Source organism: Rhynchophorus ferrugineus, unplaced genomic scaffold (genome assembly GCF_030347505.1).
Source record: "Rhynchophorus ferrugineus isolate W39M unplaced genomic scaffold, kcgeb_rfMv2 rfM6, whole genome shotgun sequence".
NCBI lineage: Eukaryota > Metazoa > Arthropoda > Insecta > Coleoptera > Curculionidae > Rhynchophorus > Rhynchophorus ferrugineus.
In genome coordinates, this window is record NW_027472585.1 from 36,768,612 (window position 1) to 36,786,439 (window position 17,828).

General features: G+C 34.5%; 1 protein-coding gene across 2 annotated transcripts in view; it reads right to left on the reverse strand.

Moving 5' to 3' along the window:
• The window catches only part of LOC143199054 (tyrosine-protein kinase-like otk), a 142,036-nt gene that overhangs the window by 13,446 nt on the left and 110,762 nt on the right, over positions 1-17,828 (reverse strand). For both annotated transcript variants that reach the window (XM_076408786.1, XM_076408785.1), the window contains exon 4: positions 14,200-14,323. In XM_076408786.1, coding sequence (XP_076264901.1) covers positions 14,200-14,323 — 124 coding nt within the window. The remainder of the gene's footprint in view (positions 1-14,199; positions 14,324-17,828) is intronic.

The window sequence follows — 17,828 nt, forward strand, 5'->3', positions numbered from 1 at the left end:
GGTTCAAAATCTGGAGGTTGTAAATCAACCCCCTGAAAACCAGGCCATCATTTTTCATGTTATTAACATTTTTATTATTAACATTTATATTTAATGCTATGCTACGAATTAATTACTTCCCTAGTATCTGGAAAGTAGCTAAAATATTAATGATTCCAGGAAAAATTCTAGAAGATGTGACCTCCTACCGACCTATAAGTTTATTACCGATAATCTCGAAAGTTTTCGAGAAATCATACATAAAAAAGCTAAACGATATAATAGAAAAAAGAAAAATTATCCCAGAACATCAGTTAGGCTTTCGCAATAAGCATGGGACTATAGAACAAGTGCATAAACTTGTAAACAAAATAAACGCTGACCTAAATGCCAAAAGATATTGTTCGGCTGCTTTACTAGACATATCTCAGGCTTTTGACAAAGTATGGCATACGGGCTTGCAGGTTAAGAGTTCCGCAAGGTAGTGTACTGGGTCCAGTACTGTATCTTCTGTATACGGCTGATCTACCCACCACAAAAATAACTACTGTGGCAACATACGCAGACGACACAGCAATCTTAGCATCCCATGAAGATCCAGTCACAGCATCAATAAACCTACAAACCCACCTGGAGCAAATACAATTATGGTTGAAGACATGGCGCATTAAAGCCAATGAAACAAAATCCACGCATATAACGTTTACCCTGCGAACATGTCCACCAGCGAATATCAATCATCGTCAACTCCCCCAAGCAGAGCATGTTAAATATCTTGGTATGCACTTGGATCGACGCCTAACCTGGAAGAAGCACATACCTCTAAACGGAAACAACTGGAACTAAAATTATATCAAATCTATTGGCTCATCGGGCGCAAATCCAAGTTATTATTAGATAACAAGGTATTGTTGTATGAGTCTATACTCAAACCCATTTGGGCACATGGAATCCAACTATGGGGTACCGCTAGCAAATCTAATATATCCATCATTCAACGGTTCCAAAATAAGGTGTTGCGTGCCATTGTTGATGCTCTGTACTATATTTCAAATAAAGTCATACAACGCCATATTCCTTTAGAACCTATAACGAATGTAATTCAACGTGTTTGTGTGAAGTACTTCGAAATAATGTCAGTGCTTCCCAATGTACTCGCTAATCAGCTAAATATGCGACGTGATAGTGAAGTGCGTAGACTAAAACATTTAACACCACCTGATCTGATTACTGGACATATGTAGACTTTAGAATAAGCTTTAGAATAAGACTAATTAATTAAAATAATATTTTATACAGAAGATTGCTTAATGAAGTGATTTTCTACATGCCCTGTATATATAATATAGACATAAGAAATACTTATTGCCAATAGGGCAGATTGTGGACTCACGAAGAGTAATAAAAAAAATGTTGTTCAAGATATACGACCGTAACGCCTATTCCGAGACTTATTATATCATTTGCATTTATACGGAATAAACTAAGAAGAAAAAAAAGCGAAAATCAATATTTTTTTATTAACTGGGTGGTAATTATTACCCATAAAACGTGGGACTTTTTATCGTCGTTGGATTTTTACGTCTTATTATGCAATAAAACTTTTTTTCGCATTACATCCGCTGGTACTCGACGCGTTCTGTCGGTAATGTGCAAGCCGGAGAGCGAATTCAGTAAAAATCCTTCGTTCTTTCTCTTTCCCCCCTCTCTCTTACTCCGTCCCTCTCGTTTCGAATGGTATTCATTACATTTTCCCTTACGGAACGTTACTGCTTTTTTGATAATGGCTCGCTAATGAGGATGTATTTCACTTTATCCGAGATACGGTAATAAAACCGATTTTTCTTCATCTAATTTGTGTTCGAGTAAACGAACTACTAGTGTGTTTTTTGTATTTCACGTATATTTGGTCCCGTTTAAACCGTATGGATTTTTTAGTCATTGATTATCTTTTTTTAATTTTAAAAGCACATGGCACAAATATTACAATTAGTTACTAACTACAATGATTTAGTATTTGATGGATGTATTCCCACATAATTTAATTATTAGACCTACGAGTTAGTATTAAAGAATTTTTTTCAAACTTACGGATTCCATTTTAAAAGAACGATGTATCTTTTGGGGTTATCCCCAAATCGGTCTATTTTTTGGTATCTTCATAAGGTCACGAGTCATATGTTAGAACAAATAGCAATCATAAAGAGAAATTCAATTTAGCTTAATACCCACCTAAACCTATTTATCTATTTACAATATTATTTTAACTACTACCAACTGATCAGTCATTGCCAAACTCAAACAATACAAAAATAATATTATAATTTTGTGACATTAACACAAAATTAAATTACGAACAACACAATCTAATTTGTTGCTCGGAACCGATTTTAACGTGATCAATTGGTAGTAGTTAAAATAATATTGTAAATAGAGAAATAGGTTTAGGTAGGTATTAAGCTAAATTGGGTGTATGTAGTAGAATATAATATACGTGTAGTAGATAGATTAAATAAGGTTTTTATTTATTTATTACAACGATTAATATGTACATATTTTATTTTAATTTAAAATTTTTATTTAAATTTAATTTAGTTTTTACTTTTTAGTGAGTAATTTTAGTGTTAAAAATATTTTATTGATTAATAAATATATGTAAATATTTTTATTAATCAATAAAATAATGTTTTACTTATATTTCTTGCTATTCTGAAACCCTTTCTATAAATAAATTGATTATGCACTACTGCAATTCTTGAAAACAATTTTAATGTATTACGTCAATGAAGCTTAGACACACAGTTTCGTGCCATTGGAAATGATTTTATTGTCTAAGAATTTTCTCTATTTAATAGTCTTTTTTTTAATACATATTAATCCAATGAGTAAAAAAAGTCAAAAAATGCGTGTTATATCTTCAACTGATTATTGATATATTTAATGGGGTTGAAATATCTTAAGACAAGTTGCTGGCAAACTAATATTTTACACTCTTGCACATTTAACACATTTTAAACAATCACAAATATAAATTTACGACGACTCGAACCCGCGGCTATCGCAACAGTAGGAGGACCGTCCCATCGCCTTTACCACTGCGCCACCAAGCCGGCGCAAACTAATATTGTGCAGTTCTTGTCATAACAATAATTTGGATACTCAATTCAATAATATTTATATACGAAACAAAATAAAGTAAAACTGCAGATTTGATTTTCTAAGATTATAGATTTTTTCGGCCTATATTACCATATTTTGATCAGCTTTATTCATAAATGTCGCCATTATAAAATACAAGAGAGTGTTTTTTTTGACAAAGGTCATAGCAGGTGCTAAAGGTTACCTTATCAACGTCTATTGTAAAGGTATTATGACATTTCGACGATTTTATAAAACAGTAAAGTACACTTATCTTACAGCCGGTTTTGTACTATGAAAACGACTGGTTCCAATGGATATTATAGGGAAACCAAAGGATAGGTCAAGGACTTTTTTTAATTGTTTGATATAACTTCTTGGGAAAGGTGCACTGTTGTAAGTTATATGTAAATATACACTCTTAATCAAGTAATTCTACTGAGCTATAACAGATTTAAAATTACTATTAATTTAATATAATCTATAATACATCCATAATCAGAGATATCCGAAATAGCTTTACCCAATCGCAGCATTAGACCATCATCTTCTCTAATAAAGCTCATTTTATTTCTAAAGACTCATAAATAAACACCCACATTCTGAAAGAATAACTGTTTATTGTGGTTTTCGCAATGATCAATAGAACTAGCCTACTCATTGAAGGTTACTCAACCGGCCACTTTTCACAGACTAAAATCCTTGGGGGTTGTTTAGAAAGGTTAACTTTGGCTACCATATGAAAAACAAACCCTAGTTGAGCTGCATTTTGAAAACTAAAATGGTACATCCCCCTGACCCACCGGATTACCCAGATATTGCTCCTTCAGATTACCATATATAATAATCAATGGCACACGTCTGGCTGAATAGAAGGACGATAACTTACGTTTTAGATAAACAAATAGCCCGTTTATACTAAATTTCTTAAAATGCATAATTAAATCATTATGAAAGTTTATACACACACATTTTTTTATGTAACATTACATAAAAAAATATTGGCGAATTGAAATAAAAAATTTTAATATAAAAATATTTTTAACAAATAAATTGAACCGACTGTAATAACTAAATAAAAATAAACAAAAGCCTTATTTAACCTATCTACAACACGTATTTTATATTTTACTATGTAAACACAATTTAGCTTAATACCTACCTAAACCTATTTATCTATTTACAATATTATTTTAACTACTACTTAGCTGATCACTTTTTGAAGTCGGTGCCGAACCCAAACAGTAATTAGTTTTGCTATCTGATTTTTTAGCAGTTTAGTAGTGTAGTAGCCAAATTAATTTAGATTTGTTTTGTTGGTAATTTAATTTTTTGTATATGTCACAAAATTATATTAATATTTTTGTATTTTGGCAATCTACAATCGACGGAGAAATCGGCGAACATACATTAAAAAAAATATACAGCCGAACATAGAACCTCCTCCTTTTTCGAAGTCGGTTAAAGATAATTGTTTGTTTATCAAAGATATAAGAATACTTATAACGTCCTTATGTTAGTTGACGCTGAAACATCAAAACAAACTCTGTTGATTTATTATTAGTGGTAATTTTTTCATACAATGATGTCTGGTTTTTATCAGGCCCATAATGGCCAATAATTGCGACCATTAATTAAAAATGAGACAATGAACTGTTTGTTGGCACCGAACTATTCATGTCCCCCAAGAAACCGGCATCATCTGGCCGAATGGTAATCGGTCTCGGCGAGCTTTTGTAACCTTTTAACCTTTATCAGTCTTTCCTAGAAGTTTCGGTTCAGACCCATGGCGGAATAAAGGACTTTTTGTTCCTTTTGTTGCGTTAAGTGAATGGCAAAGGACCGTATCAAAAGACACTTATCAGTTTTACAGATTTGCATCATTTCACGTTTGATGAACACACACACATATAGGCCCCTTTAACTAGACTTCATTAAATTTAACTTATGCTGGATATATAAACTGCTTTTTTTTAAATCTCTTAAGAATTGGGCATTTATTGAGAAAGAATAAGGCCTTATGTTTTATTTACACAATTGATATTTACTGCAGGTTCTTTTTTGATGTTTTTATTTTGTGAGGCTATACAGGAATTGAGACAAGTGGTGCAATATAGCGTTGGAAACTATCGAGTGAAAATGAGAGTCAACTGTATAGTTACTGACACCTTTTACTATCGACTGTTTCGGTACGAATGATTTCACTACTTATTATATGTTCGCCGATTTTTCCGTCACTTATGGACAGATTTTCAAAGTTCTTTTTTTATTCGAAAGAGTGCACGTCCGAGGTGGCCCCGTTGGAACCAAGTCAGGATCTGATGGGGGAAGGGGGGAAAAAGAGTGAAAATCTCAAATTTCAAAGGCACGTATAAAGTTTTCACATATATTTTTATCTAAAATAATCAGATATTTGTGTATGATGTTACTGCTGAGCTGATGTAACGTAAAATCGGAAGTAGTTCAGTGTAAAAGCAATCCAGTTTGCTTTTCAAGCACTAACCATATGATATAGACCATATGTAGAAATATCCCAGGCAACTGTTTCTATAGTATAACGATTAGGGCATTAAGCTTATACGCAGAGGTCGCGGGTTTGATTACCAATGGGTGCAGCAGCTTTTTTTGTTCTAGTTTGTTTGGAACATTTCATCTAGACGAGATAGCGGACCCCGGGGCCTAAAGCGTACCTTATTTTCAATCATTGTTTCCTTATTCCTCATACGGGCTACACCTTACTGGGCCTACCCATTGTAATATTAAAGAAAATAACTGCGTAATTTATTGAGTAAATATCTAACACCAAAAAGAGAAAAATTAAATATTTTTAGCAAAAAAATTGAAGCGACTTCAAAAAAATAATAACTTCAAAAAATGTAAAAACAATCAAACTTAGATTTTTAACACAAAAAAAAGTTTTGAAATAAAATATGTACATAATAATCATTGTAATAACTAAATAAAAAAAACTTATTTAACCTATCTACTACACATATTTTATATTCTACTATATACATACAACTTAGCTTAATACTAGCGTTGGGAACTATCGACTGAAAACAGTCGAAACAGTCGATAGTGGCAAAACAGTCGATAGTCAAAAAATAGCGATTGAAAATAGTAATTACTATTTTCAGTCAAATGCACGGTTCGACTTTTTTTCCCATTCGTGATGTCAGACGAAGATGTACGTATTCTTGTCTGTATAAAATGTGAGATAGGAAAGGACGGAGATAAATGCTTGGAGCAGGATTGCAGTAAATACAAGGAGAGAAGTAGGATTACTTATATACTGAATGTTCTGTGGATGTGTAATAAGGAATGGAATAATAACACCACAAATGTTTTATGGTGTTTTAATATATTAATTGCTATTTTTAAACAACACAGCATAATAAATATAAATAGTATAATACAATTTAAATAAAACCTAAAAACTAAAGATTTTCAATAACTAAAAAAAGCTTTTGATCGGGTTTGGCATTTGGGATTAATCTGTAAGATGAGCAAACTGTTACCGCGTAACTATTGTCAATTGCTGGAGTCATATTTATTCGGAAGAAAATTTAGAGTATCGCACGAAATGGCGTTCTCGACATTTAAAAATATCTCGGCTGGAGTTCCACAAGGTAGCGTCTTAGGACCTCTCCTGTATCTGCTCTACACTGCTGACATTCCGACAACAAAAGAAACACTTCTTGGAACCTTTGCTGATGACACAGTTATTATGGCAAAAGATATGTCTCTGCCTAGGGCAATAGAAAAAGTGCAAGTGGCAGTCAACAAAATTTACAAAGATTGGAAAATTCAACTTAATAGCTCCAAATCTGTCCACGTTAATTTTGCATTAAGGCGAAATAATAAAAACTTAATTATATCACTCAATGGATGCCCGATTCCTCAAGCAGAATCAGCAAAATACCTTGGAATCCATCTTGACGGTAGATTAAATTGGAAGCATCACGTTAGACAAAAAGCAAAACACATTAGAACCAAAATAAAACAACTATACTGGTTAGTCGGAAGATATTACTACTTGTGCTGTGATTGTACTTCGCAACTTGTAAAAATGTAGAGACAACGTTGCAAAGTCGATTCAAAGTTTTGTTACGTTATATGTTCGGTAAACGTGGAAAAAATAAGACAAATGCCTAAAGTCTATCTACAACACTTTGATTTTGCTGTGGCACTGACAAACTATGGGTACCGAAATTGTCTTGTAATGCGAGTAGAACATAGCCGTATAAGTGGTCACTAAGTGAAAATGGAGAGAATACAAAAATCATGTAGATGATTCCTAGTTTTGTTCGATAAAGATCACAGTATAAATATCCTGATGTATCATCAGTGTCGAAGCCAGAAGCAGCAATGTACTAAGTAAGGAATATTTGTCGGATCTAACATGTACATTTTATAAAATGTTTAACGCCTGATGCAGCAACATCGTTCCAAAGTGTTGTTTAGAACTTTCTCAGTACGTAATCGATATTTTATTAAAAAATTATCACAAGATCATTTTGCATTCAAATCTTGATTTTTTCCTACAAAACTTGAGCGATACGAACGACGACACCAAGGACTTTCGGACGAAGGCATGATGAGCGATTACTATTGGACTTCCCATAAGTAAAACAGATCGCAAGCAATATAAAAGATTGCGTTCAATACCTGTTCACTTCTCATTTATGCTTTTTAGTTCATTAAATGTTGAATATTTCGAGTAGAACTTTTAAATCGTTAACTAGAACTAATTAAAAAAAAACGGGTTACCTGGGATTTTTATTCAACCCCTCATTCACCTTATAAACTGCTTTTTGATGCTTAAATGTAATTTACAAATACCTTTTTTAAAAATTTACCAGAAATAAATCAAAAACACCTTATGACATAAGTAACCGAAAATGATACTCGTCATTATGTATCTCGCGTTTCCATCTCTTCCATATCCATGTTAGGGCGACACGATAAACATCGTTCCGCGGCGACATTAGTCGAAAATTTATTCAAGGCGTTAAAAACGCTCCTTTTATTTGAACTACCACCGGCGGTTGTCGTCAAAGATCGCCGTAAACGGACGAAAATACCGTGTTCGACGACCGATTCCTTCGTGTTTACGGAACCCTTTGTGTCGAAACGTTTGAAAGGGACGACGAAGACCAACAATCGCTTGTGAGGACGTAAATTGGATTTAATGTTGAAAAAACCTGTTTTCCGACAGAAAAAAACCCTGCAAATATTTACAGTTAAACACTCAGAAAAAAGTAAAAATTCTAAAAAGAGATGAAAGAGTATTTGATGAAACAATGTCAATATCACTAAAATAATGTGTGAGTTGGTACTCATGAAGTATACAATATATTGAAGCTTACTCTTTGTACACCGTAGTTGTTGTACATTAGGTGTTTACATGTATTTTATCAGCGTCAAAATTAGTGAAGCGGGCTTGGTTGGCGCAGTGGTAAAGGCGACAGAACGGTCCACCTACTGCTGCGACAGTAGCGGGTTCGAATCCTGCTGGGACATGGTCGTAAATTTATTATGTTTGTGATTGTCCTAGCCAAGAGTATAAAATCCGTCAAAGAAAATGATGCCAGTGAAGCCAGTAACCAGGCTGGGTAAGATCTGGGATGATTTCTAAGTTGTTCCCTCGCCAGTCGGTAGGCTTAATGCCGAGGACCGTGGTTTGGAGCCCACGTTAAACTGTAGGTCCAGTCCAGATAAACTCTCGTTTGTAAAAAGGAGACTTTATTATTTATTTTACTATATAATTAATATATATATATATATATATATATATATATATATATATATATATAACCGAACATAGAACCTCATCCTTTTTCGAAGTCGGTTAAAAAGAAACTATTACTACATTATTTATTGATGATATTGTAAATATTGGATAGATTTTGTAAATTTTAATTGTGGTAAAAGAAAAAAAATTCCAATAATTTAATAGTATTATATACTAAAGCACTGAATCAAATCCATTATGACTTTGGAAAACCAGACGAGCTATCTTTTCAAAACCATAAAAGTACGAGCAGTACGATAACATTGACGAATGGAGCCTTATCACGAGTTTTAATGTTTCTTTTATATTAGTAAGAGTTAAAATATGCAGATAAATGTTTTATATAGGTGTTTTTTTCTCTAGGTACCTTATGCAGTCCACATACATTATTAGTTCATTGTACTGGAATAACTCTAATGTTCAACCTATTTTTAATAAACAATTTGAATTTATTAGAATTTAATCAAACAGGATTGTTTTAAATTATGTGCCAGACGTAACAAGGTATAATAAAATAATGTTTTTCAAATCACCATAATTAAAGTCGGTTAAAAAGTTTTTTTTATTAATATTAATATGTGTAACAGGTCAATTCAAAAGTCCCCGGCCTACCATAGTAAAACACATTTTTTTGGCAAAATTAGTTTTTTTTATTCAACATAATTCCCTTCAAGGGTGATTATGACACTAATTATAGCGACCCTCCGACTTTTCGATACCATTTTTGTAGTACGATTTGTCTTTTGCTTCAAAATAGGCCTCAGTTTCGGCGATCACCTCTTCATTCGACGAAAATTTCTTCCCAGCGAGCATTCTTTGAGATCTGAGAACAGGAAATAATCGCTGGGGATCAGACCTAGAGAATACGGTGGATGATGAAGCAATTCGAAGCCCAATTCATGGATTTTTGACACCGTGCATTTATTGGTGAAGCAGCACTTTCTTTTTCTTCAAATGCGGCCGTTTTTCGGCTATTTCGTCCTTCAAACGGTCCAATAACGGTATGTAATAGTTGCTGTTGATGGTCCTTCTTTTTTCAAGGTAGTCAATGAAAATTATTTCACGCGCATCCCAAAATACAGACGCCATAACCTTGCCAGTCGATTGTTGTATTTTCCCACGCTTTGGATCGGGTCCATCGTGTGCAGTCCACTCTGACTGTCGATCGGACTTCGGGGTGAAATGATAGAGTCATGTTTTATCCATTGTCACATATCGACGCAAACACTCGAGTTTATTACGTTTGATCATGTTCAAACACTGCTCTGAATCATCAACTCGTCATTGTTTTTGGTCAAAAGTGAGCTCGCGCGGCACCCACTTTGCACAGAGCTTTCTCATACCCAAATATTCATGAATGATATGATCATACCCAAATATTCGTGAATGATATGATGTACACGTTCAGTTGATTTCTTTAGAGTGTCTACTATTTCATTCAATTTCAATTTACGGTCGTTCAAAATCATTTTGTGGATTTTTTAAATGTTTTCGACGGTAACAACCTCTTTTGGGTGTCCACTGCGTTCATCGTCTTCGGTGCTCATTTCACCACGTATAATCTTAGCATACCAATTCTTGATGGTTGATTTTCCTGGAGCAGTGTCCGGAAACTCGGCATCAAGTCAAGTTTTTTTGCTTCAACTGTATATTTTCCTTTCAAAAAGCAGTATTTTATCAACACGCAAAATTCCTTTTTATCCATTGTTTTTACAATAACAAAAGTTGCTTCACTCAAAATGCTATAATTCACAAACTAATGATCCGACAACTGTCAAATTTATACACGCATCTTTTGTGTATTAAGGCTAACTAAAAAACATATGGATTTAATTCTAGTAGCGCCATCTATGTGTCAGGCCGGGGACTTTTCATTTGACCTGTTAAATCAACTAATTGCCCTAAAATATAAATATAGCAACGTTTTTATTATCGAAGAGGCTCCGATAGCATTTTGGAGGATGTGATCAACTTATGAGCTACAGGATAGTAGAAAAAGATAATGTAGGTAATACCACACAGCGCTGTTACCGGTTAAAATATTTGAAAACACTCAAAAGAGAAATCCTTCTTCACACATTTTGTTCAATTATTCTGATAAATAGCATTTCGTTCTCTATATTTTGTGTTGGTAGACAATATTTTTAAAACAGTATCAAAAACATACCGGGTGAACTACCATAAGGTACTCTACCACAATAATGCTTGTATAAATATAAACAAAACAATCTTATAGTATTTTGGAACATAATGAACGAATAATTATCAGGCAGAATGGAATTAAAATTATATAAAAAAACGACAAATGAACAAAAGAACTAGACGAAATCTTATAGTGATTATATTAGTTTAATGGTCAATACTTCCTTTCCTGCTTTGTTGAAAGGTTTTTACTTAGTATACTTTTTTCATACTTTTGGCCATTTTTCCAGTGGTCCTAACGTGATTTCACCCTTTGCACTTTGGCCCAGCTATCTAAATTCTGTCGGGATACTGTCAGTTGTCTGTCCCTCAGTGCCCGTCAATTTGTTTATTTCTTTTTGCCCTCCTTAATTATCGAATAATGGCCATTGACAATTGGTTATTATAATTTGTTTGTGTATTTACGACAACATTAATTTCCAAGTAAGGTCCAGATACCCAAACTGTACTTGATTGTGTTCATTATTTATGCCTCTATCGACACCTCCCCCGTCTGATCTATCTACCTCAGTGTGTCCTAATTGCTACCTCCGCCCAGTTATTGATCAAGTTTATATCTGAACTGTTATTGTACAGGTTTCTGGCCCTTGTTCTTTCGTCCAGGGTGCATTCGACCATTATGACCGAACATACTTCGTGTTCTCCACACCATTACCACATTCTCACAGACCTTCACTCTCCCTTAATCTAAATCTGCTGATGTATGCAGCTATATTTCCGTATCCTGTTGTTAGATGTCCCTCCTTTGGTTTGCTTAAGCTCAACCTCTTGCATCCCACCCTCTCGCAGAAGTCATGGAGAGTTCTGCCATCGTTTGAGTTGTTCTATGCCAGTTGCCAACTGTCGATTGTTTCGCTTTTTTTTCTCGCATTTGATCTGTCTCTTACTTATTCATCCCTGGTTATCCATGTTTACTATCACTTTTCTAGTTGCATCCTTTGCCAATCTGTCTACCCTTCTCATTTCTAGTGCAGACTGGCCCCTTGTCCATTGTATGTTTATATTAATAAAAATTTCACTCAGCTCTTTCAATGTCGTCCTGAGGTTGTCTATGTAATATTCTTCCTTTGCCAACCTTGTTCGGCACACCATAGCGTTATCTTGCCAATTATTTTTTCAATGTCGTCCTGAGGTTGTCTATGTAATATTCTTCCTTTGCCAACCTTGTTCGGCACACCATAGCGTTATCTTGCCAATTATTTTATTTTTGTTAACAACGTTCACCGATAGTGTCAAGGCGACGAATACCGTCACCCCCGCGTTAATGCTGCCATTTAGCTTAATGTTATATGCTGTTTCCTGTCCATTCTTTGGCCTTTCCAACATGCCAACACCTACTTCATCCAAGCCAGCACTAGCGTATTGTTGTGTCTGATTTTGCTAGTTCCATGTTTGTTCAGGTAGTGTTCCGTGGCCACGGTTCGGATTTTGGATAAACTGGTTTGGGGCCTATGGGGTAACCATATCGTTTGCTCAAAGTGGCCTGCACCTGTGCTTCTGTGTGCAAATATGTGTTCTATAAGCACCCGTTATGGCTATCAGGAGCGGTTTCTGCGCACTGGACAAATCTCTCTTTATTCTTGTCTCGTCTGCCCCATATCTCTGCTCCATACAGTGCCGCCGGCTGTATAATCCGTTCGTAGAGGATTTTCAGTAATTAAATTTCATAGTGTCAAAAATTTAAAGTGTAACATTTATAGTACTTTTTAAAGTGAGTACACCCAATTGATAACAATGATCAATCAGTGAAGAATTGGCGGATTATTATTAAACCAACTCAAGTATTTTTAAATTATTGGAAGTTGATTTAACAGAATTAAAATCCAAGCGAAGGAACGATGATGGTTCTCGCAAGTGTTGCCCTGTTGAAACTTAATTGGTAATTTTTAACGTTATAAAAACCTTGTTTATAATTATATCGGCTGTATTCATGAAGGCATTAGTTACTGCTCGAAACTAAACGACCATATTAATGACCCTCTCCAGTTTTTGACGTAAATAAGCGGTTGAGGCCCGTTTGAAGGATTCGTTTCTGTTTTCCGTTCGCTTTTAGTGGGCACGGTGACGTGCCTCTTTAAAAGCTGTTAAAATAGCGTTTATTGTGCTCTAAACGCCGATAAGAAATTGTTGTGTATAACAAGTATATAACTGATAACGGACGCAGACCCAAACACTGTTTATCTTTTTTTTTTCGGTGCGCTGATAGGAGCGGCTTTTCGGATTTACGAAATAAGAAGCGATAAATTTTTATTGAGAATCGATAAATCGATCGAAATATTTCCAAAGAAGGAAACTGTTAGGTGGCAGTAACTGCGTAAAGATAAAAATATGTTTCCCAGGTGCGATCTAAAATAAAATTTATATATATGGTTATTACCTAAGCATTTGGAAACCTGAGTAAAAATCAGAAGACGTGTCCTCGATAAGTCTGTTACTTGTGACACCCAAAGCCTTTGAGAAAATTATACATCAAGAGGATCAAAATCAAAATAATCACATTAATTTAGTTTCGGTAACAAACAAGGAACAATAGATCGAGCTCACAGATTGGCCAACCAAATAAAAACTTAAAAGATTAAAATTGATGCAAAATTGCTCTGCTGCATTTCTTTATATATCTCAAGCTTTTGATAAGGTGTGACAGACTGGACTTGAAGTTAAAATAAATAATCTTTTGCCCCACCCCCATTTCCAGCTTCTAAAATCATACCACAGAGTTTTTTTTACTATGAAACAGAGTGACGAATACACTGAACTATATCCAATATATTTAGGTGTACAGCAGGACAGTGTCTTTGATCTATTGTTATACGTCTTGTATACCTCTAACTTGATCTCCACAAAATCCATTTGAGGTTGTAAACATGGAATATAAAGACGAATGAGACAAAATCTACTTACGTGGGGTGCATTCTATGTAGAAGCATTTGTCTCATAATAAATATTAATAATAACGCACTCTTACAAGCAGGTAATGTACAGTATGTAACGTGTATGAATGTAATAATAACAAATTTGGGCTTAAACTGAACCAGATGTATTGACTTTATAAGGCCATTAGTCTAAATTATCCTAATTATCGTTACCTAAACCATTCGATGTGGACATCTCCAGATGCTTCCAGATGGCACTTCAGAACAACCTCACCACCCTTGCGAATTTCTTCAGACTTGGATGGTTCCTGCAACACCACTTCCGGTTCCTCAATAACTGAAATGAGACAAAACTTACGTTATATTTTTAATTTCACAATCAACTATATTCTAACTTATTGTTTAATAAAATGGCGAAGGAGCGAAATGGCGAAGGCGCACATTCGGTCTTGTTCAGACCGTATGGATAAATATTCCACATCCACGAAATGAAAATACATTTATCGGTCGATTGAACGATAAAAGCGCCTTTCGGCAACATATACAAATTTTTCGGAGCAATTTTCGAAATTTGACCGCCCGAAATTGTGTATTTTCTTCTCGTTCGCTAAGCACCGTTCCCCATATATCCCCGTCTCTCTCCCCGGGCTAGCCCTCTCGCCCACCCGTAGGTCTCGCCCGTCGTAAATTCGAATTCCGCAAACGTCCAAAATATACATCGCATTGTGAAAACCTAAAGACTGATATTCCCTAATATATCTCTACTTTGCATGGCATCGGCATTCGCTTATATTAAGTCACCCTAGCAGAATTTTAAAGGACCGTGGCCTAGTTAAAAAAAGATCCTAAACGCCGGCGGAATAATGCATTAGATGGATAAAAACGACCCTGACTGGATAAAAATACTCTTCTGATTATTTCGATCGGTGAATATACTTTGTTTAAAATGAATGTAATTGAAAAAGTCTATGAAGGTAAAAAGGTATGTTCTTAGATGTGGCCCGAGCCTTCGATAAGGTATGGCATGTATTCATAAGCTACAGAAAATGTTACCGAAACAATACAATGAGTTCTTAAAATCTTACATTATAGTCACAATAATTTGAGTTAAACACGAGGAAACCTACTGTACGATAAAAGTAGCTAAAGCGGGTGTACCACAAGCAAGTGTATTGGGGCCAATTCTTTAATTACTCTACATATGTGATATACCACAAATGGAAAATACCACATAGCTACATTTGCAGATGGCAGTGCCATTCTTCCTGTCACAGACAATAGTGAAGAATCCATATGAAAATTAGGCAAATTAGAAGTGGCAGTATAAAAAATTGAACCCAGATTTGGAAAATAAAAATTAGCCAAAAGTAAATTTGTGCATGTTCATTTATAATCATAACTATAAATAATAATATCATTTTATATCGCAACAACGCTAAGTATCTCGGAATTAATTTTGATGCAAAACTTTGCTGGAAGGAACATGTAAAAAGGAAAAGAGAAGAACTGAAGTTAAAATATAGTCAAAAAATGTATTGGTTAATTGGAAGAAAATCACAATCACATACGGAATTATGACGATGTTCCGTGAACTGATACTGACTGTCACTCAGAAAATCAAGATAACTGGAGTGAGATATGAGGACAGACTCTATTCTCATGTCGATATCGAAGTAATAACTTTTGGATAACACCAGAACAGGATATAGATTCAAAAGAAGAAAACCATTTGACCTGTAGTGAGGTGCATTTCATATAAAAACGGTAGTGTTAATACATAAACATTTCAAACAAAACCAAATTCATCGGGAAACTGACATACCACAAATAAGACGGTTCGTTTTCTCCTTATACAAGAAATTCCATGCAACCTCAGCTCTTTCCAACAATTCTCACATCAGATCTCTGTCAGAGGTGTTCCCAATCAGGTAACCCCGAAGACTATCCCCCAAAAACGGTTCTTCGTGCCGCTAAGGGTTCTCATACCCCAAAATAAAGCGCCTTCACGGGCAATTCTCTCTTATAAATTGAGTTAACATCAGCAAGGAAACCTTCAGCTGGTAAATCAGGCCCAAAAAAAACATAAACATTATTACACTAGAGATGAGAGGTTACACAGATATATGACTAGGTTTGACTTGTAGTTAAAACAAATTGTAGATTAGTCGGAAAGGACCAATAATAATATAATAATTAATTAATAAAAAAAATTACATTAGCAGTGTATTCGATGTAATCTATGACGTGTATTGTCTGTTTTATCGGAAGAACTATATATAGTAATGTTAAATTATAAGGTTACTATTTTGGACTGTTTTTAAGTCTATTTATTATTAAGGTTATCTCTGATATATTGTAAAGATTACTTTGTGAAGTACAAAAAAGCTTTTGATGGTGTCATTACTAAAATTAACAAAAACTATAATTAAATATGCTTGATAATTATCGTAAACTTGTTCACCAAACTAATAATAACTTCATTAAGACGTCTTCGTCGACTGCGCTCGAGATATTTCCAAGAGCCCCATAAATATTCGAAACCCGAAAATATTTCAACTTGGCCCAACCGTCTGCCCTTCCCCGTCGCTTTTTTCCGGTTCTTGTTTTTTCTCGCACTAATTATTTTCCTTTTCGAACGGAAAAAACACACCCCCTAAACTTTTAAAGGCCGGACCTTTAAGAAATTACATTTTCTCTTATTCTGCGCTTCGTGTTGCGATCTCCGGCCCGGACAAATTAAAACGCCCTTTTGAATAATTAGTATGCACCATTCATTAATTTTATCACCGTTTCGACGTTTTCCAGATCAAGAAGGTTTTTTTTCTTCTTTTCCCCGTTTATTTTTTTGCCGTTCATGAACGAATGAATGAATGTTTGTTTACTGACGATGAATGTCTTATGTTTATAAAGGGATATATTTGTTAAAGGGAAAAAGGGAGCTAAAAACGAGGTCAGATTTAATGATATTACTTTATATACTTGTACTCGCTAACATAGTAAACTGTATTATCGGTTAAAACGTTTCTTGTTAAGGTTGTTCTGGGTTTTGTGATGTAATGTTCATGTTTTTGGGTGTGGTGAATCCCAAAATTATTTCCTTTTTGTCACAGGACGACATGTTTCTTGACAATTGTAACTATGCTAAAAAAGCTGTTGTATTAAGAAAGTTCTCAACCTGACCTAAAATCAAAGAGATTGGTTTCAGTTCAGTCAATCATAAAACCAATTAAAGCCTAACCAAGGACCTATGGGTTTGCATTAAAACATCTAACCAAGTAGTTATCCAACGCACCCAAAATAAAGTTCTACGATTAATTACTAATATTTATTGCTACGTAACCAATGACGAGATGCACAATGACCTCGAAATCAAATGGATATAGGAACGAAGCGAACCAAACCACACGAACTTGTTTAGTGTATTCTCAACTTTAGTTTAAGTAGTTCAGTTTTATTTTAAATTGGGAAATACATACTGATGTATTAATCTCGTACTCGCTTTGCTCCATGCAAAGCTTTTGCTTTTGCTCAATGCAAGCACAACAGAACAGCAGAAATAAATCAATTTATAAATATTAATTAAGATGTAATTATTAATAAAAAATAAACAAAAAGTGAATAGACTTGAACAGTATTATTTTATTGCCAGATCATCAACGATGTATATTTTTCATCTAATATATATTCACTAGCACACGCTAAAACGTTTTTTTTTCAGTGAGGCTCCTGCTGTACATTTTCGCTTATGGGAAACATTTGCAAGATCTATTTGAAGCGTCCAATAGTAGTCTGATACCATCGAGACATTTCATTTTCGTTGGTATCTTTTTTCACCTCTTTAA